At 42.4% G+C, this 26,293-nt stretch overlaps 1 protein-coding gene and 1 long non-coding RNA gene across 18 annotated transcripts in view; one reads left to right on the plus strand and one right to left on the minus strand.

Annotated features, from left to right (window-relative positions):
- Positions 1-1,236: 1,236 nt before the first annotated feature.
- The window catches only part of LIMCH1 (LIM and calponin homology domains 1), a 307,050-nt gene continuing 281,993 nt past the window's right edge, over positions 1,237-26,293 (plus strand). For 16 of the 17 annotated variants that reach the window (XM_032496570.1, XM_032496606.1, XM_032496578.1 and 13 more), the window contains exon 1: positions 1,237-1,356. In XM_032496570.1, the coding sequence (XP_032352461.1) occupies positions 1,261-1,356 (96 nt within the window). In that variant the 5' untranslated portion in view covers positions 1,237-1,260. The remainder of the gene's footprint in view (positions 1,357-26,293) is intronic. The other variant, XM_032496686.1, reaches the window with a different exon arrangement.
- On the minus strand, positions 6,428-24,990 carry LOC106730529. Its single transcript, XR_001366991.2, has 3 exons — positions 24,837-24,990; positions 10,752-10,755; positions 6,428-6,438 (listed from the first exon to the last, which is right to left on the minus strand). It is a non-coding gene; the product is annotated as an uncharacterized LOC106730529 (long non-coding RNA).

Here is a 26,293-nt window from a genome sequence, read left to right on the forward strand (position 1 = left end):
CTTTTATCACCACTGGGCCTAGGGAAGTGGGACGGGACAAGAGGAGACCGGGAACCTTCAGAGAACCCAAGGAGAGGCCCCAGACAGAGTTGCAGGCTTCAGCGGGGTGGTGTGGCCAATCCTCTAGCCTTTTGCAGCAAGAGGTAGCATAAGTATCCCCACTTCCCTCTCCTCCAGCCTGCTGACCTCCTGCGTCCCTCCCATTAATGGAGCCTGGACTCACAGGTCAGCCTCCGAGATGAAGGGAGAGAGGCAATGGGAAGTTATTCAATACACTCTTCCCAGGTCACAGTTTATCTTCTCCTTTTTTATCTTAACATAAATCACTCACCACAATTACCTTCTTTTGTTTTACTCCATTCCCTCTAGAATGTAATTATTTTGAGGGCTAGGACTTTCAGTTCTTCCCTCCTTCCTCTTCCTCTCTCTTTTCTTTTCTTTTCTCCTCTCTTCCTCCCTTCCTTCATTCCTTCCTTCCTTCTTCCCCGCCCTCTCCAGCTCTGGGCCCCCAGCGCCTACCTCAGTACCTGACGCACAGTAGGTGCACAATGAGGATGAGTTAAATCAATCAACAGACTGGGACACAGGTAGCTCGCCTGGAGAGAAAAAGGTTCATAAGGGTCGTTTATCTTTTTTATTACAGAAAGATCAGGTGACTGACTGAACATCCGTGGCGCCGGGTCAGAGAGCTGCCCCTCCTGCCCCTACTTCCGAGGCCGGGAGGGAGGGCGGCAGGTGCGGGCGGCCACTGCCCGGGTGCGGCAGCGCAGGCTCCCCCCGGGGACGCGTGCACACGACTCAGCGCGCGTCTCCCGAGTGCGGTCGCACCCGCTCGCCCCTCCGCAGCCAGCCGGGAGCGGGGACGTGAGGGGCGGCTCGCTTCGTCCCTCTCGCGGTGGCGTCCTGGGCAGGGAGGGAGACACCCAGTGCTCACTCTCTGTTATTTTTAGACACCCCCGCCAGGGGTGGGGGCGGAGCAGGCAGAGAAGGTGGGGGGAGAGGGAGCTCCCGGCGCCTCGGCGCTCGCTCCCGCGGGGACTCTTGGCGCGGCCGAGCCGGGCGGCACTGGGAACAGCTGCGGCGGTGTCCTCGGCGGCAGCGCGGCGGCTCTCCTCCGGGACCTGTGCCGCGCGGGGGAGGGGCGGCAGGGGAGGGGAGAGCGGGCGGGCGGGAAGGGGCGGAGAGCGCGCTCCTGCGGCGGCGGTGGCGGCCGTCCTCATCCCGGCGGCCCAGCGCTCGAGTGGACGCGGGGCTTCGCAAATGGCTTGTCCCGCTGTCGGTCTGGAATCTCTGCAGCCCCTGCAGCCCGAGCCGCCCCCCGAGCCTGCCTTCTCCGAGGCGCAGAAGTGGATCGAGGTAAGGTGCCCGCGGCTGGCGGACGGCCTTGCAGGGGCGTCCAGAGCCACCGAGCCCTCCCCGCACACGGACGACAGGTCCAGCCTCGCCTCCCCCCACTTTCTTTTGCCAGCTGCTCCGGGTCCACCGCCAGGGCCTCGAGCAAGCTGCGACCCCCCAACGCTTTGGCGCTGGCGTCTCGGGCGAGGGTGGGCGCGAAGTATGGGGGTGGGGGGAACACTGCGGCTTAGCTGTGCGTGTGGCGGGCAGGAAGCGGTCCCCTTGCGCCTCCATCCCTCCTGCCTGCCAGCCGCGCAAATCTCAGCTCCTGCTGCTTCCAGGCGCTGCCAAGGGAAGCGCATTGCGAGCAGAAGTGCCGCAAAGGCGCAGGAGGAGCGAGACCCCAGAGTCCTTGCCGACGCCGCATTCCGGGGGTCCTGCTCCCGGTTCTACCTTCCGCCTCTTGGCCCCTACCTCCCGCCGTTCAGGAGCCGAGTTGTCCGCGTCTCCGCGGAAGCGCATACCTACTGGAGCCTCTGGCTGTATTTCTGGCACCGGGTCAGGTGTGAGGCTGCACAGCGCAGAGGGCCGGGGAGCCTGTAAGACCCACCTGTGAGCGCGCCATCCGCATAGATGTTGCCCAGCCATTGGCAGCCGCCACTCCTTCCCAGAGGCGGCGGGTCGGGCTCCCTGGTGCCGGGTACTCGGCCCTGTTGGCATGTTTCGCTTCTTAAATGACTCAGTGGCAGGTCAGGGAAATCACTGGAGCTCTCGGCTCAGTCCAGGAAGCGCTCGCTGGTAGATCCTGATTCTCGATGTCTATCTGTACATGCAGCTTGGTGGCCATGCGCTCCCGAAATGACGTGGCTGCGGTGGTCAGGACGCTTGGAGGGCGCCAGGGGGGAAAGGTGACTCCCCTGTGATCTGTGCAATGAGCCTCTGTTTCGGCGGGCGGCCTTTCCTGAGGCTTGGTGGAAGGCTAATTTGACCCTCTTTTCCTCAGGGACAGGCAGCTCTCCCTCCCTGGTGGTTTGAAGAAAGAAATGTACCGCTAAGTCATGATCCAGCAATGGTGAAGCCTGTTAGTACTCACGCTATCACTTAGAGACATCCCCCGTGACACCACACATCTGAATGCTGCTGGGGTAACAGAGCTGCGATAGTGCAGATTTAAATCTGCTGAGCTGCCTGCGGGAACCAGTCTCACTTAGTACTGCTCTAATGCTCCAGCCAGAGGCCTGCACCTTACAGGGTTAACCTGCTTCATGCAAGCAGGAGTATTAGGCAGAGTTTAGAAACCTCTATTTAAAAACAGAGTTAAAGAAACAGAAGAATAAACCCGAGGCCCTATTGCTAAAAGCCCCAGTCACGTTTCTCATAATTTGATGGCTCATAACCAGATGAGAAAAAGACCTTGGCTTTTTATTTTTGATATGTGTGGCTGGCAAAGCTTGGGCTGTGACAGGTGCTTTCCCTGGGCTGCATACTTGGGCTCACAGGACACACAGGAGACATTTGTAGTTACTGGCTTGATTGAGAGTTGGGGAACTGTGTTTTTCATGTTCTTAGAACTTAAAAATTCTCAGGAGAATTTTGGGTGTGGATGGTGGTGAGGGGAGGGTACAAGAGCAGAGCACTCTTACATTTCTCAAAGGCAAATTCTCAAAGGCAAGTGGTTTATTCCCAGTGTCCTTAATTGTAAGTAACACTGAAGTACTCTAATTCAAAAAAATGTATTGTGGTGTAAGTTACAGACAGGAAAGTGCACAAATCTTAAGTGCACACCTCCATGAATTTTGACAATTGTATATGGTACTTCAGCCCCCACCTAGATCAAGATCTAAAACGCCTTCTTCCGCCCAGGTCACAGTCTTCTTTTAAGAGGTGGTCTGTTTTAGGCTAAATATTATACACTGCAGAATATCAGCTTTTGTCCTGGTTCCACGGATGTTAAAAAGAGAAGGGTTTCTTTAAGAAAGCAGAGCTGTGTTGAGCCCTATAGATAGTTGGGCATTATTCTTGATGCTTTACCAGGCCTACCAATTTGAGAATGTGGAAACGTAAGGGGCAGTGCGTGGCTTTAGGACGAAGCAGCCCTAGCGCTTGGCGTGTGCATTATTGAAGCCGCCTATCTGCTTTCAATCTCCGAGTTGGGTTTCATGGAAAGGCGAGCTTCCCCTCCCAGGCTGTATAAAAAGGTGTTTGCTCCAGGGAGAGATACAGACCGCCCCTCTTCCTTCCCGGTGGTTCCTCTTGAAATGTAAATGCTGTGTCTGCAAACCAGGGGAACCCAGGAGCAGTAACAGATGGTTCTGCACGGAGTTGCCCTGTGAACAAAGATTCCTTGGCTAATACTGCAATAATGTAGTACTTAGTGCGAACTGCATTCCCAGGGGGACTGTTATCTCGAGACAATTGCATCTCCTTTAGGGGCCCCATTGTCTTCAGCAACATCCTCATTGGTAGGGCTTTGTTTTTCACTTTTGTTCAGTTGGTGATTTAATTTCCCACAGGCTTTTTTTTTTTTTCCTTTTTCTTGTGAGTAGTCAGGAATTTCACCCTTTCAGAAAAATGTTCCCTTGGGTGCAGCAGGTTAATAAACAAACTTTGCAGCTTGTCTCTCCTCAGTCTCTGGTCTTCCTTGAGTCATGGATTGGCGAGAAAACTGTCCATTCTTAATAAAGGCTCGGGGAACAAGCTCCAGGAGATAACTCGTTAGTGAGGAATTTCGGCCTGCAGCCTTGGCTATTTGAGGCCTGAGTTACTGGGCAGGAAACTGTGGCCTGGGAACCGTGCCCCCACCTCACCCTGCCACCCAGCTTCTGCCTCAGCTGGCAAAGGTGAAAGCCTGATGGAGGTCACAGACTGGGTGGGAACAGTTCCCTCACACTTCCAGTGACTTTTTATAGCCGTAGGAGCAGGCTATGTGTCTTAATGTGGCTTTGGGGAGACTCCTGAAGGAAACAGTGAACTTCAAGTATTAACTCTGGCTACCAGCAGGCAGGGGCCTAGCTTCCTTCCACGTTCCTTGTCTGGAAGGCCTTCCTAAGCAAAGAGGCATAAGTGCACCACAGTGGTTGAGAGGCCAGACTTTGGGGCTGGGCAGCCTGGCTTGGAATCCCAGGTCCACTGCCTTCTAGCTGGGTGACTTTGGACAGGCCACGTTACCACTCCTTTTGGTTCTGAATAGTTTCTTTGAAAGCTAGCTCTAGTTGTTAACAACAAAGAGATGCTCTTGAAAGCATCGGTAAAACAGGGGTGCCAATAATCGCTTACCTACCTCGAAGGAGTGCCGAGAAAATAAATAATACGTTTAAAATACTTAGAATAGTAGCACCCAGCATGTAGGAAGTGCTGCCTGAGTAATGGTCATTATTATTATTACTGTCGCATTACTTCTGTATTCATACCACTACTACCACTACTACTGTCGTTCTACTGCCATCACCACTCTATTGTTACTACAGCTGATTTGGAAAGAAAATCTCCAGAACCCTGAGTTTCTTAGTGTAAAAAATACAATTCAGTTGTTTACTGATCTCTTTCTATTGTCTCACCTTATTAGCTTCAGATACCTAGACTAGAAGTTAAGGAGGTGCTCTATGTTATTCTAACTTGCATTAAAAGAGATTCAGGGATCAGAGGAAAACCAGTAATACCTACTGATACAGTGATCCCGATAGTCCATTAAGGCTTAGAAAATTACTTCTCGATATCATGTTGGATATTTAAGTTTAATGCATAGTCTTTGTTATCAAACTGTAAGCAGAATGCTCAATTCCTCTCTTCTTGTGGACAATCCAGCATTAAATCATTATACAAATGGTGGTTGTCTGAATATTCCTCTCAGTGTAGCAGTGTTTTGTTCATTGGAGTTGTGTCAACTCCCTCTAGGATAACTAAGAATAACTCCCCCATTTATTTTCCTTCCTCCTTCCACCCTTCTTTTTTCTTTTTCATTTTTTTCCTCCCCGTGATGGTATTTATTGAGTTACAGGACTTTGTTAGCAGGTAGATGATTCTAATTTTCTTGGCACCCCCCCACCTCTGCCTCTCCACCCACAACAATATTTATCTGTTCTAATCTGTATTTCTTCTCTGCAATGTTTCTGGAGAAACAGATGTCGCTTCAACTTGGTTTCAGTTGTGATTTGGAACAAGTTGCCAGGCCTTTAGGGAGGGGTTGGAAATTTCAACCCAAGTCGGCCTTACTTCTACTTGAGACATTTCTGGACTCCTTTAACTTTAATCATAGCATACCTGTGGGGCTTGGTGGTGAATATCATCTCGTTTGTGACCTAATGCATATTTCACATGAATGGGAGCTAGTGCTGGAAGGGATCAGTTCATCATTTCGGGTCATTTCCCCCTGCTCACATAGAACGGTTTTCTTACTCAACTGAGACCTGATTTTGAAGATTTAAAGCACCAAGGGTACCTTAGTTCTCCAAGACTGAGAGCTGTTGTATTGTTCGGCAATTGGAAGAATTTATATGCAGCCTTTGAGAGAATCTAGCATTTAGTGGCCAGTTACATATGACATTTGGGATGTAATGACGAATGAACATATGCCGTAAGTTATGTAGTCATTCCAATTCTCCTTTTCTGTCAGTACTTGATGACTCATATCTTTTTACTGCAACCAGGATTTAACTTTGCATCTGGTTCTCCAGCTCTGCATGGAGAGCCAGGGAAGGGGAAGAAAAACTTTTCTGGCTAGATCAAGAAAGGAGTAGTAGTCTGAATAGATATGTAAATGAGAGGAGGCAGCATCTTTCTCACAATGACATTTAAATAGTCTGGCTTGTTTGTATACAGGGCTGCTATGACACAATGCTGTCACATGGTTGGAGAACAGTGAGGTCCCACAGATTTGGGGAAAGAGGAAGTGGAATGGGAGGTGGAGCTGGCTCTTCTCGCCCCAGCATCTCCCTGGAAACTGAGTTTGCATCAGGCAAGCTCCAAATCGGCAGGCAGACTGAGCTCTGGCCACCAAGAGGGGGTAGGGTAGAGCATATGTCCCCAGCAACTGGATCTCTGGGCCCCCTGCTCTCTGCTGATGGATGACAATGGAGCCATGATGCAGACATCTGTTTGGTGACTCTGGGTGGCAGTCAGTGCTAGGTGGGACCAGGCAGCCCCTGGAAATTGGCCTGGCCTTCTTCTTTTGCTTTGGACTGTTCTGACACTTAAAAGTGTCATAGCTAGGGGTAACATGATAATGGTAATGATGGTGATGAAACTGATGCTCGTGATGATAAAAGCTGATATATTTTGAGTGCTTACTACATGTCAGACACAGGGTGAAAAAGTCAAGGTAGGCATTAAACCCTTGTAAGTTAGTACTGTTATTCCCCCATTTACAGGTGAGAAAATATCTTGCCCAAAGTAAGTGGCAAAACCAGGACTTTCATCGAAGGTATCCTTTCTCAACTTCTCCAAATATATCCAGATATCCAAAATTTGTAGCTGAAGACATTGGGGCTTCCAGGAATTGGGAGATTTGCCCAGGGTCACCTAGCCAGGAGGTACTTGTTAGAGTCAGGGTTCGAACCCAGGCTGTCCTTGTTATCTGATCTCTTGTATTGTTTCCTACATTTAGGATCATGTGTGAAAATTCCTGTAAGGACTGAGCTTTCTGTTCCTGCGACTGTGCAGAGGTGCCCCCCACCCCCGCCTTTTTGTGGAGGTCTGACATGGATTTCAAGCTGCAGCTCCCTAGACTGTTCTCCATAGTTTGTACCTTTCCACTGCCAGGACTGAGGGGCCGTCCTCACCGGGACAGACCATTACGTTGAGGGGTGTATGTGTGTGGAGGGGGCAGGAAACCAAGTAGGCAGTGCTACCAAGGTGCTCAGGCAGGAGGAATCAGGCTCCACACCTTTGCTGGTTGCCTTCAGACCTCACTTTGCTAAGACGGAACTGGGCACTGGAGTTGTCTGTGGTACAGAGAATCCTGTCCTAGAACCCGGTTTCTGTCTCCTGTTACTGCCATAGCCCCCAGTCATTTTCTTCAAGTTTTATTAGGGCAAATGGCCTGTAGGTAAATAATTACTTTAAAACAATTTTTGAAGCATCCTGATTCATTAGCATATGATTCCTTAAGAGAACAGATATTCTAGAATATTATATTTTTATGATATTAGGGCCCATGGCTCTCTGGTTACAGTTTTATCTCCAGTGGTTTTTCCATACAGGGATGAATAAATGCATAGCCCACGTGTGCTTTAGCATTTTCTAGTGGAGGAGGTGAGAGGGTGCATTATTCCATACTTTACGTTCCCCAGACAGTTTAAGCAAAGACCTACCACTCGTGGGATCTCTTTTGTGCTCCAAATATGGGTGCAAAGGGCTGTCTCTTCCCTGTGCTGGTGCTGATCTGTTTAAGTGCTGTTGGCACATCCGTCTGAGGCCTTTACCAAAGCTCCTTCACCTTTACCTAAGCTCCTTCACCTTTACCTGAGAGTTCTCCCATCTGGACAAGATCTCATCTGGGAACAGTTTTGTTGTTGAGTTCAGCCAAGAGACAGGTCCTTCCAAGAGATGAGATTGGCGGCTTCTCCTGCAGGTATCCTGGTCCCATCCCAAAGAGCTGAAGGGTCTGAACAAAGTAGCTTTGTGACTGCTGGGAATCCTGGCTTGTCGTCGGCACCCCTGTTGCCTACAGTCCAGTTAACCCCAGTCATTTTGGCCTTTAGTTTCATGATTGAGGACTGAATCAATTAACACTGGTTGATTTTTGACTAAACTGCTCCCAATGAAGCTAGATTTTTTTTTTTTTTGGTTTTTTTTTTGAAGCTCAGTTCACTCTTCTGTGATTTAGAAAAACATGCAATTCAATTTTATAATATTTCCTCTTATTTGTTCCTAAGAATGTGTGTGTGTTTACTTTTGAAGCAAAGGAAAAGTATCAGATAGGGTATTTTGAGGGGAGGGAAAAAGATGGGGAATCTTTGAGGGGTAGGGTAGGAAAAAGGATGACATTAGTGCAGTCAAATGAGAAAAGAAAAGCATAATAGAACTTTGTTTTTAAGTGGTTGGGAAATATAAAAATAGCCTAAACTAGAGGGTTACTAGATGATACAGGAAAAAAAAATAGTCCTTAAAAAAAAGAATGAGAGAATGATTGGAAAGACTTCTGCCTGGACACAGGGAGATGTTATATCTCTCTCTCTGCAAGGAAGAATGATGTCGTGGAGTTGAGTTCTGCTGTGGTAAAATTCCATGTTTGCAGTATTGAAAGCAACACTCCCAAAGAGAAGTCCTCCTGCAGCTAACCCTGATGGAGTGACGTCGTATCTCAGGGAATTTTCTTTGGTATAAAGGGAAGAAACAAAGTGATGCAGTCATACAACATGCACCTAAGGAAGCTCTCGGCTACACCTTTCCCCGCTAAACTTACACTCCCAGCAGAACTGAAGCCTTTTATCTATGGGGGGACCTTAAGGATAAAATATTGGTTAGGCTGAGAAAGCTCCGTGTTGCCATGGCTCTGCATTCCGACTATGCCAGTTGCTCTGGTACAGCCATTGTAGGAGGCAGCTCAGCCTCCTGGTCAACCTTGGAAGTTAGTGGTGTACCCCACCCATCTATCCCTAAATAGCCCATTAGGATGCCATGTAAGAATAGACCTGCACTTGTTTTTGTTTTGAATAAAGGTCAAGGACAGAAGGGCTTCTGGCTTTTTCATTTTCACATCCCCATATTGTTATTAAAAAGTCCTCAGCCTAATTTTTTTTTTTTTAACCAAAAGAGTGCATCAAGTGAGGAATTGAAGTTACATTTATTGTGGAGCAGACAGCTCTCTTTTCCTCTCCTAAGAAATATTTCCACAAAAAATGATACTCAGACAATTATTTTATTCTAATGGGAAACTGAATGAAGGCTAGGATAGGCTCCATCAAATGGTTTAAAATACGGAAGTAATTATTTGAAATGCTTGGCTTTCACTCACTTGTAAGTTCACTTCAGTGTAAACGCTAAAAATAAGCATGAATAGTGAAAACAAGCATTGATGGGTGAAAGCATTTTAAACAAATTTTAAAATTCATCTCCTGAAAAGTGTTTACTAAGCTCCAACAATGTTCCAGGCACAGTGCTGAGAACCAAGGTTAGATGACCAACAAGATAAGCATAATTCCTGCCCACCTGAAGTGCACATGTAGTGGTGGTGGCGGCGGGTGGGGGGGGGTGCTTAGACAGTAAATTCATAATAACAAATTGGGATAAGTGCTATGCAGACAAAGCATGGGGGACTTAAGAGAGAAGAACTCTAGGCAGACAGGGGCTCATAGTAAAAGTAATATTTAGGCTAAGACCATCGAAGGGTGCTGAGCAGGGGAATTAGATTGATGCTAATTTATTTAGATAAGGGCTTGCGTGTATACACAACACATGCTTTTATTGTGACTATGTTTTGAGAAAAGCATAATCACTCTTAAAGTTCTCCAGCTGTATTGAAGGTGTAGTGGAGGGCAGGGAAGGGAGCTGAGTGAGAAGTTCTGGAATATTCTTGCAGGCCACTCAAAGTGGGGTTTGCATGATGCTGTACTGCTTAGGGCCAAGGCACAAATTGAGCCCCTCTTCCAGGAGAAATGGCAAGGAGGACTTTGAAATTTACTTTTGAGCCTGGACTCCAGGATTAAAATTCGTACACCAATTTGGGGCTGCAGAGGCTGCACTCCACTCTGAAGTAAGAGGGGACCTGCCTGCTTTTCAGTGAGTGAGCAGAGCAATTTTGTGTGAGACTTTGATTGGTGACCCACAGATGTCCTCTGATTTGGGAACTTGCCACCCCAATTCTTCTAAAAGAAGGTGCTTTATAAACTAATAAAGTCACATGTCATTTGGAAGCCCCCTAAGTTGTAAACTCAGGAGGTCGGTCTGTAACTTAGGTTTCTTTCCTTTTTTAAAAAAATTATTTTTTTTAGAGGGGATTAGGTTTATTTTATTTATTTATTATTTTTAGTGGAGGTACTGGGGATTGAACCCAGGACGTCCTTCATGCTAAGCATGCACTCTACCACTAAGCTATACCTTCCCCCTTAGGTTTCTTTTAATACTCAAACCCACCATCTCTAGAGGACCCCCCCCCCCCCACCTCATGGTACAATATGGCTGCTAGAGATTCATCATCACATCACCTTTCCAGGAAGCAAGATGGAGGAAGGGAAAATGAAGAGTGCTTCCTTCCCTTATAAGATGACTTTTAGAAATTTCTTCCTGACACTTCTGCTTCTGTTTTATTGCCCAGAATTTCAATGACATGGCCACTCCTGACTGCAGGGGGAGCATGCAATGTTCCCAGGTTATAATCTAGGTTCTGTTCCTCAGGAGAAAGGGGAGAATGGCGGTTGAGTTAGGGGCACCATGGAATGCCCTTTCTCCACTTCTCCAGGGACAAATCCTTTTGAGACAGGGCTTAAATATGACTGCCTCTGAGGCAGACTCCCTGATTTCTCTAAGCTGCTAATCCTCCCTTCTCTGTGCACACCTGACATTTAGTATTCACCTCTGTTAGAAAGTTGTCATATTTCATTGCAATGAATATGTGGCTGCTTGGGATTTGCCTACTTTGATAAACCCCAGAGCTCTCGTGGCCAAGGTCTGGGTCTTAGTGATTGTCCCTCTCTCCCTCGGTTTATTCACTCCGCTCCCGGTCCAGGTCCCAGAGCCACATTCCCCCCTGCCTGAGAGATTCCTCAGTGAATCTGTGCCCAGCAGCTACAATCGCCTGATTGGCACTTGGACTGTTCAGTGGCAGAGAAAATAGACTCTGTTGCTGCCCTGACAGGAAGCAAAGTGTTTTTATTTTTTTTAAAGACTGATTAAAAAAAGCAGTTTACCCAGTAGTCGCCTGGAGACAGTCAGTGATTGGACACTTGGAAAGTGATTCTGCTGTTGGCTGTTGGGCAGGTGGCATCAGCTGAAGGAATTATTTAGGTGGCCACCCTTCCCCTCAGGTTAGACTGGTGCAGGGCTCACTATGCTTGCAGTTCCTGTCTGCAGGGTTGGAGAGCAAACACCTTTCTTTAAGTAAACATGCTCCCCAGCATTCTGCACCGGGACTCTCACCTCCTTCTCTCCCCCTCACCTGTTGGAGGAGTCCAGTTAAGAAGAAAGCATGGAGGAATCTTATTGGAGTGGTCATCTGCATGAGTTCTTATTAGATAGATATTTTTAGAAGGACAATACCCCACAAAGACTAATGACCAGCAGGTGGTATTAATAAGTGACTATGGTTATGGTCACTCGTTGTCATGACCCAATGGAAACACTGAGAAACGGTATCCTCTTTGCCCTTCCTACAAAAGATTAAAAAAAAAGAGCTTGTGGAGTTGAGTGCTGTTATCAACCAACAGACGTGGTTGCTGCCTGCTTCCTCAGGAACCTTGCAAGATGTCATATATAGAGGTGGGGGCGACAAGTGGAAGCCTGATTCCTCATGTTGCAAGAGTTGACGGGATGTGATAAAGTAAAGTGATTAGGTGGCTAGCTCAGTGCCAAATAAAAATAATAATAGTTAATATAGCACACTTCCAGAGCCCTTATGATGTGATGGTGCTAGTCTAGGTGCTTGAGATAATATACTATAATAAAATATAACATAATATAATGTATATAATATACATTATATATATATATATATAAACCTAGCACTGTGTCTGGCAGATAAGCACCATTTTATGCCCATTTTACATGACGGGAAAAGTGGAGCACAGAAATGTTAACTTGCCTGAAGTCACATAGTTAATACGTGGCATAGCTGGGATTTGAACACAGGCAATTTTGTTCCAGAGCCTGAGCTTGGGCTGGTGACTGCTATTCTCTAGAAGTAAAAGGAAAACTTCTATAAAGATCATCATCCCAACTATACCTGCCCCTCCCTCTGTCCTCCGCTTTCCCTTAACAGCTGTTCATTGAGCATCTTCTATGTGCATGGTACTGTTAGTTGCTAGGAAACAGTTCCACCTCTATGACTCCCAAGCACATTCTCTGAAACCTTTCAGAAAGATACATTTTGGCAGGAGAGTGGTTAGGACTTTGACGAAGAACCATTACAGGAGCAGAATAAACCACAGCTGATGGGTGTAACTATTTTTACCCCCTTTCTTTTCACCGATCTCTTTCCCCTTGGTTGAGACCTGGCTCCCTGTCTGCATTCAGGTAGTCCTGGAACAGAAATGATTATTAACAGGAGGAAGAAAGCATGTGTAGTTAGTGTGTGTCCTGCCAGGCGTGGTGCTGGGTGCTCCACTTCTGTCATCCTGTTTAGTCCTTGTGTAACCCAGATATCCATTGCCCACTGAACAGGTTCAAGGTTCTCTACTCTGCCTGTTCCAGTGAGTTTCACTCATGTTAAGACTGGCAGGCAGGCTGGTCAGGACTGATCTCATGTGGCTCCAGGGACCTCAAACGGTGCCCCTCACAGTGGTACTTCTCTTGGTACCTCCTACTTGCATCTCCACTCTTAGACCCCTCACCGGTGTTGGCCCCTGGTGTTCTAAGCAAATACAAGTTCTGCTACAATTTATGTTTCTGTGGTGTGAATTATTGCATATGCAATTGGGAAATCAGGAGTAATGCTTTTAAGATGCAAGTTGCAATGGTTCATGTGAGATTGTTCTTAGCACCTTAGTATTTGCACCGCCAATTGGTAGTAACTGAAAGGGAAGGAGGCTATAAAAGTGAACCACGAATGCGATGGCACCTTGTTCTTGCTCTGGGCTTCGCTTGGCTTAGTGCTTATTAAAAGGTCTGATTTTCCTGAACTTTCTGCACTTTATCTTATCTCCATGATGCAGCAGCTTCAGTCTTTCCTCACACCCTTTCCATCCTGCACCCTTGCCCTGCTCCACCTTTTTGGCAAAAGTCCCATTTTTATTCTATGATAGGAAATAGAAAACATCTTTTTAATCTGTGCTGGTAATTTTCAGTTTCTTATTGTTTTTGTTAGTGTTCTGGTTACAAAGTTGAATGGGATTTGAGCCTTCTGCCCCAACTCTGAATTTTCCATAAACCCTGTTACTTTTTAGTGTGTGATTTTTGCCACATATGAGGTTTTTGATTACTTGTCCTACTTTGGGACATTATTCATTCATTTTCCAGGGATATGCATATTGTTTTATAGTAGAAATACTTGGATCTTTTTAAAAATTATTATTATTTTTACATTTTTTATTGAGTTATAGTCATTTTACAATGTTGTGTCAAATTCCAGTGTAGAGCACAATTTTTCAGTTATGCATGAACATACATATATTCATTGTTGCTTTTTTTTTTTTTTTTTGCTGTGAGCTACCACTAGATCTTGTGTATATTTCCCTGTGCTACACAGTATAATCTTGTTTATCTGTCCTGCATATGCCTGTCAGTATCTACAAATTTCGAACTCCCAGTCTGTAGAAATACTTGGACCTTAATGTTTCATGCACACTTACTACCTCTCACTCACATGCTCATACACACAGATTAGGGGCTTGGGTCCTAAGGAAACTTTTTTAGGAACTTCACATTTCCTGTCTACTATCAGATGACCTTGGATAACATTCCTGGGAGGAGATCCTACTGTTTTTGGAGAAGTGGAATAGTGTAGTTTTTTTTTTTTCCCCCTGAGTCATCTTTCCATGGGATTCTGTACCTTGGTGGTACTTAAAAGCAGCATTCTTCTCCCCAAGGGAACCCACAAGAGTTATTTGTTGTAGGTGAGAAGCTCTTGGGAGATGAGCTGGAAATGAAGAAACTGGTTGTTAGCTTCTAGGCTGTTACTCGTGTGGCCTTCCTGAGCCAGTCTATGCCTGTTGGCAACTTGTCGCAGTTTGGGACATTATTCACTCATTTATCATATATTTATTGAGCATGTCCCAGGAACTCAGTAGTAGATGAGACAAATGTGGTCCCCACCCTCGTGGGGCTACATTCTACTAGGAGACCCTGAACACAGAGTTCTGGGGCGGGGGGCAGAGGGCATGTTCAGAAAGGGAAGAACAGCTTGTATGGAATATGGAGAGAGGGGGTCCACAGGGCCTCGGGCAGCCTTTCTCAGGAAGTGCTGTTTCAGCTGAGACCCAAAGGATGAGCGGGAACTGGCCAGACAAAAGGGAGAAGGAGATCGTCTTCCGGATGGAGGCTGTGGGCTGTGCGAAGACTCCAAAGGAAGAGTCAGAGGAGCCCAGTGAGGCAGCGGTGCTGGGAGTCAGGGCAAGGGAGGTGCAGAGTGAAGCTGGAGGCTGTCGGGGGAGGGAGGGCTGGCTCTCTCTGGGAGGACAGCCATCAGATTTTCTCCAAACTTCCTCAGATTACCATAGTTCATGACAATAATTTATGAGGGAGAGCAGTAGTGAAGAGGCAGATGGGGTGGGGCTGGGGATGATGCCTCAGGATGCTGGAGGCCAGTATTGGCTTTAGACATGTTTTCAGTAATTTTAAAGAAACTCTCCAAATGAATCTCTTCACCCAGTATGCTACTTGATAGTTGCTGCTACCTGGAAAGGAGAATATTTTATCCAAATGAGGCCCCAGGCATCTCCCCAGCCCTACCTTCTAATGCATATGGGAACTTGGTTCCGCAGTGGCCTGATGGACCCTGGGGTTGCTCTGACATGATAAACCACTGACTTTTAGTTTCCATCAAGAGTTGTGAATTGTGTAATGTGTTAAAAAAGTTTGCCTTTTCATTTGGTTTTATATGAGTGTGTGTTTAGTAATTTTTTCATTCAGACATTCTTTTGTGTATTTTAGTATTCTGTTGGTTCCCACCAAAAGAAATCCAGCCTAAACTGGCTTTAGAAAAAAAAGATGGTTTATTGGCCTATTGACAGTCTGGAGGTAGAGTCCTACTTCAGACAAGGCTGACTCAGCAGCTCAGTGATATCAGTAAGGACAGGGGCTCTCTCAGCCTTTCTACAGTGCTGTCCATTGTCTGGCTTTCTGCTCAGGCTTTGTGTAATGCATCCACACCTGCCCCACCCATCCCAGGAAGTCCAGGCTTTTCAACTTGAGGGCTAGCCTAAACAAGAGTAACTCCAGTCCTCATATTCTCTTTACACCCTGTAGGCAGAGAGAGGAGACATATCCCTCTTTTGTGATCACCAGGGAAATACATGAGTCGATTAGCTTCAGCCAATCAGTGTTGACCCCAGTCCCTCCCTACTAAGGGATGGTAGGTCCATCCCTACCACTGGCTGCCACCAAACTGTGAAGTGGTGAATTCCTTAAAGGAGAATCTGGGGAAGGAGATGATGAGGAGGTCACTAACCAATGTTACTAACTTTGTAATTAAAATGCCATAATACATAGGAACACATACATAGGTGGCAAGACTATAGAGAAAAGCAAGGAAATAATAAAGAAACAAAACAGTGGCTACTTCTTGGAGGTAAGCATGGGATTGTAATCTAAGATTGGTTTAAAAAGGCATTAATAGATTATTTTATTCCTATTTTTATTAGACTAGAAAAGGGTTAGTTTTATAGATATCATTGAATGTCAAGTACCCAACCCAGCACCTAATTGGTGCTACTAAATGTAGTTGAGTGAATCAGATTGATTTTGAAGTATTGATTTAAGAAATAGCATAACTCACACAACTCAGTAACAATACCACAATCTGATTAAAAGATGGGCAGAGGAACTGAATAGACATTTTTCCAAAGAGGACATACAAATGGCCAACAAATACATGAAAAGGTATTCAATATCACTAATCATCAGGGAAATTAAAATCAAAACCGTAATGAGGTATCTCTTCACACTTGTTAGAATGGCTATTCTCAAAAAACAACAAATATCAAGTGTTAGTGAGGATGTGGAGAAAAGGGAACCCTTGTACACTGTTGGTGGGCATGTAAATTGGTGCAGCCATTATGGTAAAATTAAAATAGATTATCATATGATTAACAATTCTACTGCTGGGTATTTTTCCAAAGAAAACAGAAACACTGATTCAGAAGGATATATGCACCACTATGTTCATCACAGCATTATTTATAATAGCCAAGATATGGAAGCAACCTAAGTGCCCATCAACAGATGACTGGATAAAGAAGATGTGGTATATATATGTGTGTGTATACACACACACACACACACACACACACAAAATAGAATACTACTCAGCCGTAAAAAGAATGACATTTTCCCATTTGCAGCAACATGGATGGACCTTGAGGGCATTATGCAAAATGAAATGTCAGACAGAGAAAGACAAATATTGTATGATCTCACTTATCTATGGAATCTTAAAAAAAAAAAGAAGTTGAACTTATAAAAACAGAGGGTAGAATCTGATTTCTACATTTAACTTTGTATCTCAGGTAAGGATGTATTTTTTTGGAGCCTGAAGCCTAGAAATAGCAAAACCACGCAGTTGCTGTTTGCTGGACCCTCCAGGGCTGGAGAATGTTGGGCTCTGTGCCCCCGCGCTCCCCAGGCATGCGGGCTTCTAAAAGTGGATATGGCGGCTGTCACCCACTGATCCTCTGGTTGAGTGACCCAGATTGGCACAGCACAGCTGGATCCTATGCAGAGCCTGTACGGGAAGGAGGAGGTTAAAAATAAAAACTGGGTGGATAGTTTAGGCAGAGTTAGGATACTCGAAAAGCTCACTGGTTTCTTTGCTAGTCCTTGGTCAGATTTTCACTTCTTAAAAAAATTTTTTTTTAAGGGCTAGTGATGGTTAGAGGGATGGCTTTCAGGTTTCTTAAATTTGGTAAAATAGATTCAGATAGCACAGCAAAACAAAGTCTAGGGTGCTTTTTCTATATGTAGAAAATTTGAGTTCAGAACATTTTGCCACAACATGAGTTTTTTAATACATCCCATTATTCAACATTCAAGTCTTTAATAAACTATTTTTCCAAAGACATCTCTTTTATGGAATTACTCTCTGAAATAAGAACCTCTCTCTCTCTCCTCTTTCTCTGATAATAGAGTGAAATGAGATTGTCATTAGAGGTTTGTTTTAAAAAAATACAGTTTTCTTTGTTATAAAATGAAAGAGTAAGAGTGTTTAAATATGGTGTCAATTATCCAACAAGAGTAGTTTTTGAATCTTGTCATTTTTTGGATTTTGACATTTCTATTTTAAAGTGTGGATTTGCTAATTTTTGAAGCTCTGGTCCTTATTACTAAAAACTTTGAGTTTCATTTTTGGCACTTGACCAAGTTTTTTTTTTTTTTTAAGTGCAAAAGCAGATTCTATGTCACATTTTCCTCAGTTACTGATAGCTTTGAACTACGTGAGATTCTTCTTCCTCCTGAATGCTTTGTGTCTTTTATGTAAGCATCTCTCTGTAATCTACAGACTGAAAATTAAATCCCCAAATGGGCTTTGCCTTGCAATAGCAATTTAAAAGAATACTAAATATTGATATTTAAAATATATAGTGAATGTGAATATAAATTATTTTTAAAATAAAATTTTAAAAAAGATTTTTAAAAAACCCTTGTGGAGACACATTTCTGAGAAAACATTTTTTCTGCAATGTTTAGTTTGGAATAAGAGTTCTAAGAATTTTCTTACATATCATTAAGTTACTCATTATTTTAAAGTCTACTAAGAGACTAATAATGGTTATGAGTAGCTTGATAGAAATATTCTAGAATTAGTGGTGATGGTTGCCCATTTATTTATAGTACTTAGTAAAAATATGAAACAGTTCTGAATTATACATCAAAAAGTGTGTTTTATATTTTAAAAATCTGTTAAGAGCTCTTAGTGTTGTTAGCACTATTCTCAGCCCTCAAGATATGTAAAAAAAAAACACATGAAATTAAGACTTCTAGGTATATATTAATCAGCTCTTGGTACAATAGTGCAGTGTGACAAACCACCCCCCAAACTCACAGAGGCGGACAGCAGCAGTATTTTTTTTTATTTGCTCGCAGATCCAAGCATCCGCTGGAGCAGTTCTGTTTAAGGCTCTGGGTCAATCAAGGCTGTGGTTTGGGTTCAGGTCTGCTTCATGTGTGTTTGTTCTCCTTGGATTAGAGGCTACCTGGGAGATGTCTTTATGGCAAATGAATGACAGGTGCACCAGAGCCCTGCCAAATCATGCAGTGGATTTGAAGTCTCCACTTGCATCACAGCTACTCATATTCCACTGCCAAAGCAAGTGATGTGGCCAAGTCCAAAGTCAGTGGGACAGGAAAAGACATCTGCTTACAGTGGAAGGGAGGAGAGTGAATATTCTTCAGACAACACTTCAGTCTATCACAAAGAGTTTGCGGTTCCTGGTAGCTGCAGAGGAGGAAGTGAACATTTCTCCCTGGGTAGGGATCAGTATTTTGAGGAGATGGATGTGGGTTGAGTCTTGATAAATGAGCAAATGTTGTCAGTTGGATGAGGAAGGTAAAGGTGAGGAGAGGTGAGAGCAAGGGCTGGAGAAGGATTTTCTAGATCATGACAACAGTTTGAGCAGAGGCATGAACTTGGCAGGAGCGGGGTGTGTTTAGGAAGCAGCAGGGCCGCGTATAGCATTTGGGAAAGGCTGCGGGGAGAAAAGACTGGGTCATGGTAAGGAAGGCCTTGTGCATCATGACTTAGGGCTTGGTGTCAGAACTAAAAGAATTGGATGGGCTCTGGAATCAGACAGCTGGACTTTAAAACTTGGCCCATCCATTTACTAGCTCTGTGACTGTGGGAACCTTACTTAGCATCCCTGTGCCTTAGTTCATCATCTGTAAAATGTTAAGAGTACTTTGAGTGCCTACCTCATGAACTGTTTGGATTAAAAAGTTAATACATGTAAAGCCCATCTAAAAGTGCTTGACATATAGTCAGGTGCTCAATAGCAGTTAACAGCTATTAGTATTTTTAAATGAAGTTTAGATTTTATCTGTAAACAATGGGGAATAATCAAAAGTAAGGAAGGGACCTTTATATTACGTTTCGGGAAGATAACCCTGGTGGCAAGGAAGGAAATGATTGTAGTGGCCAATACTGAAGCAGGGACCCCAGAGGGTTGTTACAGGAATGTAGATAAAAGATGATGATGGCAGCAAAGTGGAAGTGAATGTGAGAGACACTAAGGATGTAATATTGATGGGATTTAGAGACTGAATGGATGGAGGAAGTGAGCGAAATGGGGAAATGAGAGTGACTTCCAAATTTATGGCCTGATTAACTGGGTAGTATAATTTCCTGAGGTAGGGAACATAGGAAGATGAATGAGGTTAGAAGAAAGGATGAGTTCAGGTTTGAATGTGTTATTGGAGGAGCCTATGAGATAGTCAAGAATATTTAAGAAGCAGGGTCCTTTGGCTGTAAGAGGACAGTGTGAACTTTGATTGCAGTGACTGCAGTGGTTTAAGGCTTGGTGGGAGTTGCAAAAGCTCAGAGAGGGAGTGTAAATTATTATTTCATGGTGCTTGACAGTGAAGAAGGGAGACTCCTTTAAATAGCAGGGATAGAAGGAACATAAAGTTACAGTAGGATTTTTTTTTTTTTCTGTATTTGAAGATGGGAGAGACTTGAACATATTAGTTGGCTTTGAGAGAGGAGGAGGGGAGACATTGATTATATAAGAATGAGAAAGAATGGCTGATAAGACAATGTTCCTGAGACATACAGGGAGAGAATTGAGAGAGGAGATAGCAATAGAAGAGGGGATATTTCTAGATATTTGTTAAGAAAACTGTTAAAAGTTTTGTGATGGTACATTAGTTATCTGTTGCTGCATAACAAATTAACCTTAAACAGCAACTTATATAAAAAAAAATTTATCATTTCTCAGTGTCTGTGAATCAGAAACTTGGAACGATTAGATGGATGGTTTTGTTTCAGGGTCTTTTTTGAGGCTGCAAACAAGATACTGGTTTGGGCTGAAATCATCTGAAGGCTTGACTGGGGCTGGAAGTTCACATGGCCCACTCATGTGAGCAGGAGCTTCAGGTCTTTGCTGGCTGTTGACAGGAGGTCTCAGTTCCTTGCTATGTAGGTCTTCCCATAGGACTGCTTGTGTGTGCTTTTTAAAAAAATTGTTACCACCTTACCACTCCTCCTGGCCCGACTGCTATTTTTTTCCTACATATTCACATTCTTTCAATCATTAAGTCTTTAAAAAATTTTTAAAAATTGAAGTATAGTTGATTTACAGTGTTTATTAGTTTCAAGTGTATAGCAAAGTGATTCAGATATATAATATTCTTTTTAAGATTCTTTTCCATTATAGGTTATTACAAGATATTGAATATAGTTCCCTATGCTATACAGGATGTCACTGTTGTTTATATATTTTATATATAGTAGTGTGTATATGTTAAGCCCAAGCTCCTAATTTTATCCCTCCCTCTCCTTTCATCTTTGGTAACCATAGTTTGTTCTGTATGTCTGCAAGTCTATTTCTGGTTTTAAGTAAGTTCATTTGTATCATTTTTTTTTAAGATTCCACATATAAGTGATATCCTATGATATTTATCTTTCTCTGTCTGACTTACTTCACTTAATATGGTGATCTCTAGGTACATCCATGTTGCTGGAAATGGCATTATTTCATTCTTTTTAAATAGCTGAGTAACATTCCATTGTATAAGTAGGCCATATCTCTTTATCCATTCATCTGTCAATGGACATTTAGGTTGTTCCCATGTCTTGACTATTGTCAGTAGTGCTGCTATGAATATTGAGGTGCATGTATCTTCTTGCGTTAGAGTTTTCTCTGGATATGTGCCCAGGAGTGGGATTATCATTTGGAAACTCTATTTTTAGTTTTTAAAGGAACCTCCATATTGTTCTCCATAGTGGCTGCACTAATTTATATATTTATAGGAGGGTTCCCTTTTCTCTGCACCCTCTCCATCATTTATTATTTGTAGACTTTTTAATGATGGCTGTTCTGACTGGTGTGAGGTGATACCTAATTGCAGTTTTGATTTGCATTTCTCTAATAATTAATGATATTGAGCATTTTTTCATCTTATTGGCTATCTGTATGTCTTCTTTGGAGGAATGTCTATTTAGGTCTTCTGCCCATTTTTTGAGTAGATTGTTTTTTTCTTTTTAATATTAAGCTGTATGAGCTGTTTGTATATTTTGGAAATTAATTCCTTATTGGTCACATCATTTTCAAATATTTTCTTCCATTTTGTAGGTTGTCTTCATTTTGTTTATGGTTTCCTTTGCTGTGAAAAAGTTTTTTAAGTTTAGTTAGGTCCCATTGGTTTATTTCTGCTTTTATTTCCATTGCTCTAGGAGACAGATCCAAAAAAATATTGCTGCGATTTATGTCTAAGAGTGTTCTGCCTATGTTTTCCTCTAGGTGTTTCATAGTATACGGTCTTAAATTTAAGTAATCCATTTTGAGTTTATTTTTGTATATGGTGTTAGAGAATGTTCTAATTTCATTCTTTTACATGTAGCTGTCCAGTTATTGAGGAGACTATTTTTCCTCCATTGTATATTCTTGCCTCCTTTGTCATCAATTAATTGACCATAAGTGCTTGGTTTTATTTCTATCCTGTTCCATTGACCTGTATGTCTGTTTTTGTGCCAGAACCATACTCTTTTGATTACTATAGCTTTGTAGCATAGTCTGAAGCCAGGGAGCCTGATTCCTCCAGCTCCATTCTTCTTTCTCAAGATTGTTTTGGCTATTCAGAGTTTTTTGTGTTTCCATACAAAGTTAAAAATTTTTTGTTCCAGTTCTATAAAAAATGCCATTGGTAAATTGATAAGGATTACACTGAATCTGTATATTGCCTTGTGTAGTATTGCCATTTTAACAATATTGATTCTTCCAATTCAAAAACATGGTACATCTTTCCATCTATTTGTGTTGTTTTCAATTTCTTTCATCAGTGTCTTATAGTTTTTGGAGTACAGGACTTTTGCCTCCTTAGGTAGGTTTATTCCTGGGTATTTTATTCTTTTTGATACAATGGTAAATGGGACTGTTTCCTTAATTTCTTTTTCTGATACTTTGTTGTCAGTATATAGAAATGCACCAAAATTCTGTATATTAATTTTGTAAACTGCAATTTACCAAATTCATTGATGATCTCTAGTAGTTTTCTGGTCACTTCTTTAGGGTTTTTCTATGTATAGTATCATGTTATCTGCAAACAGTCACAGTTTTACTTCTTCTTTTTCAATTTGGATTCCTTTTATTTCTTTTTCTTTGATTGCTATGGCTAGGACTTCCAAAACTATGTTGAGTAAAAGTGGCAAGTGTGGGCATCTTTATCATGTTCTTGATTTTAGAGGAAATGATTTCAGCTTTTCACCACTGAGTATGATGTTAGCTGTGGGTTTGTATATATGGCCTTTATTATTATGTTGAGTTATGTTCCCTCTTTACCCACTTTCTGGATATTGAATTTTATCAAAAGCTTTTTCTGTGTCTATTGAGATGATTCTATAGTTTTTTATTCTTCAATTTGTTAATGTGGTGTATCATATTGATTAATTTGTGGATACTGAAAAATCCTTGCATCCTTAGAATAAATCCCACTTGATCATGGTGTATGATCATTTTAATGCATTGTTGGATTCTATTTGCTAGTAGTTTGTTGAGGATTTTTGCACCTATGTTCATCAGTGATATTGGCCTGTAATTTTCTTTTTTTTTGTGATGTCTTTGTCTGGTTTTGGTATCGTGGTGATAGTGGCCTCATTGAATGAGTTTGGAAGTGTTCCTTCCTCTGCAATTTTTTGGAATAGTTTCAGAAGGATAGGAGTTAACCTTTCTCTTAATGCTTGATAGAATTCGCCCATGAAGCCATCTGATCCCGGACTTTTGTTTGTTGGAAGTTTTTAAATTACTGATTTGATTTCAGTATGGGTAATTGTCTGTTCATATTTTCTGTTTCTTCCTGGTTCAATTTTGGGAGATTGTACCTTTCTAGGAATTTGTCCATTTCTTCTAGGTTGTCTATTATATTAGCATATAGTTGCTTGTAGTAGTCTCTTATAATCCTTTGTATTTCTGTGGTGTTTTTTGTAACTTCTCCTTTTTCATTTCTGATTTTATTGATTTGGGCCCTCTCGCTTTTTTTCTTGATGAGTCTGGCTAAAGATTTATCAATTTTGTTTATTTTTCCAAAGAACCAGCTTTTAGTTTCATTGATCTTTTCTATATTTTTAGTCTCTATTTCATTTATTTCTGCTCTAATATTTATTATTTCTTTCCTTCTACTAACTTTGGGTTTTGTTTGTTATTTCTCTGGTTGCTTTAGATGTAAGGTTAGGTTGTTTATTTGAGATTTTTCTTGTTTCCTGAGGTAAGCTTGTATCACTATAAACTTCCCCTTAGAACTGCTTTTGTTGTGTCCTATAGGTTTTGATTGTCATGTTTTCATTTTAATTTGTCTCTAGGTGTTTTTTGATTTCCTTTTTGATTTCTTCAGTGATCCATTTGTTTTTTAGTAGCATATTGTTTAACCTCCACGTGTTTGTGTTTTTTGCAGTCTTTTTCTTGTACTTGATTTTTAATATCATAGTGTTGTAGTTGGAAAAGATGTTTGATGATTTCTGTTTTCTTAAATTTTCCAAGGCTTGCTTTGTGGCCCAGCATCTGATTTATCCTGTACACTTGAAAGGAATGTGTATTTTGCTGCTTTCAGATGGAATACTCTATTAACGTCAGTTAAATCCATCTGGTCTGATATGTCATTTAAAGCCTGTGTTTCCTTATTGATTTTCTGTCTGGATGATCTGTCCATTGATTTAAGTGAGTTGTTAAAGTCCCCCACTATTATTGTATTACTGCCAGTTTTCCCCTTTATATCTGTTAACATTTTCCTTATATATTGAGGCACTCCTGTGCTGGGTGCATGTATGTTTTCAATTGTTATATCTTCTTGGATTGATCCCTGGATCATTATGTAGTGTCTTTCTTCATCTCTTGTAACAGTCTTTATTGTAAAGCCTATTTTGTCTGATATAAATATTGCTACTCCAGCTTTCTTTTGGTTTCCATTTGCATGGAATATCTTTTCCATCCCCTCACTTTCAGTCTGTGTATGTGTCTAGATCTGAAGTGAGTCTCTTATGGGCAGCAAATATATGGGTCTTGTTTTTGTATCCATTCAGCCAGTTTTTTGGTTGGAGCATTTGTTTATTTACATTTAAGGTAATTATTGATATGCATGTTCTTGTTGCTCTTTTGCAACCTTTTTCACCCTTTCTTCTTTTGTTCTCTTCTCTTGTGATTTAATGACTATCCATGGTATTAAGTTTGAATTCCTTTTTTTTTTTTTTGGTTTGTATATTATTTTAAGTTGTTGATCTCTTAATTTCAAATGTATTTTAAAAACCCTACAACTGTACTCTCCTCGCCTCATGATTACTGTTTTTGATGTCATATTTTATATCTAATTGTTTTGTGTATTCCTTACCTGCTTATTGTGGGTATAGATGATTTCCCTACTTTTGCCTTTTAACCTTCCTATTAGTTTGTGTTTATATGATTTCCTACCTATACTGTATGTTTGCCTTTACTAGTTAACTTTTCCAGTTAGTAATCTCTTATTTCTAGTTGTGGCCTTTTCTTTTCTGTCCAGACAAGTTCCTTTAGCAGTTATTGTAAAGCTGGCTTGATGGTGCTAAATTCTTTTAGCTTTTGCTTATCTGTAAAGCTTTTGATTTCTCTATCAAATCTGAATGAGAGCCTTGCTGGGTAGAGTATTCTTGACTGTAGGTTTTCCACTTTCATCACTTTAAATATCATGCCACTCCCTTCTGGTTTGGAGAGTTTCTACTGAGAAATCAGCTAGTAATCTTATGGGAGTTCCCTTGTATGTTATTTGTTGCTTTTGCCTTGTTGCTTTTTAATATTCTCTCTTTATCTTTAATTTTTGTCATTTTAATTCCGATGTGTCTCGATGTATTCCTCTTAGGGTTAATCTTGTATGGGATTCTGTGTGCTTCCTCAACTTGAGTAACTGTTTCCTTTCCCAGGTTAGAGAATTCTTCAGCTGTTATCTCTTCAAATATTTTCTCAGGCCCTTTCTCTCTGTCTTCTCCTTCTAGGACCCTTATAATGTGAATATTACTGCACTTGATGTTGTCCCAGAGGTCTCTTAAATTGTCCTTATTTCTTTTCATTCTTTTTTCTGTTATGTAATAGTGATTTCCACTACTCTGTCCTCCAGCTCACTGATCTTTTCTTCTGCCTCGTTTAGTGTACTAGTGATTCCTTCTAGAGTATTTTTCATTGCAGTTATTGTATTCTTCAACTCTATTTGGTTGTTCTTTATATTTTCGAACTTTTTGTCAAAGATTTCTAATTTCTCACTCTGTTCATTCTCCTCTTGAGTTCTTTGATCATCTTTACAATCATTATTCTGAACTCTTTCTTGGGTAGATTGCCTATCTTCATGTCACTTAGTTCTTCTAGGATTTTATCTTGTTCCTTTGTCTGGAACATATTCCTCTGCTGCCTCATTTCGTCTAAATTTCTATTTGTGTTTTTATGTATGTAGTAGGTTAGTTACTTTCTCAACCTTGGAAAAGTGGCTCTCTGTAAGAGATGTCCTATGCGTTCCAGCAGTGCACTCCCCTCTTGTCACCCAAGGCCAGGGGCCAGCTGGTCCTGGCATAGGGTCTGGCCTTATTCTGCAGCCTGGAGGATTCTATTTTTCTTGCTTCTAGTGTCTAGTGTCTGGTGGATGAGTCTCGTCTAGAGGCTTGTGAAGGCTTCCTGGTATGAGGGGCTGGTGCCTGCCTACTGGTGGGTGGAACTGGGTCTTGGCCTTCTGGTAGGCAGGGCCATGTCTATAGGTGGCTGTGGGCTCAGGAAGTCTTTAGGCAGCCTGTCTGCTGATGGGTGGGGATGTGCCTCCACCCAGTTTGTTGTTTGGCCTGAGGCAAACAGGCATTGGATCCTACAGGTGGGATTGGATGGGGCCAGATTTTGGTGCTAATGACCCAAGCAAGATGTCAGCCTCCAAGAGAGTTCTTGCAGATTACTGCTCCCTGATATGTCTGCCACCAATATCTGTGTTCCCAGGGTGAGCCACA

This window comes from Camelus ferus, chromosome 2 (assembly GCF_009834535.1).
Source record: "Camelus ferus isolate YT-003-E chromosome 2, BCGSAC_Cfer_1.0, whole genome shotgun sequence".
In the NCBI taxonomy this organism is placed as follows: Eukaryota; Metazoa; Chordata; class Mammalia; order Artiodactyla; family Camelidae; genus Camelus; species Camelus ferus.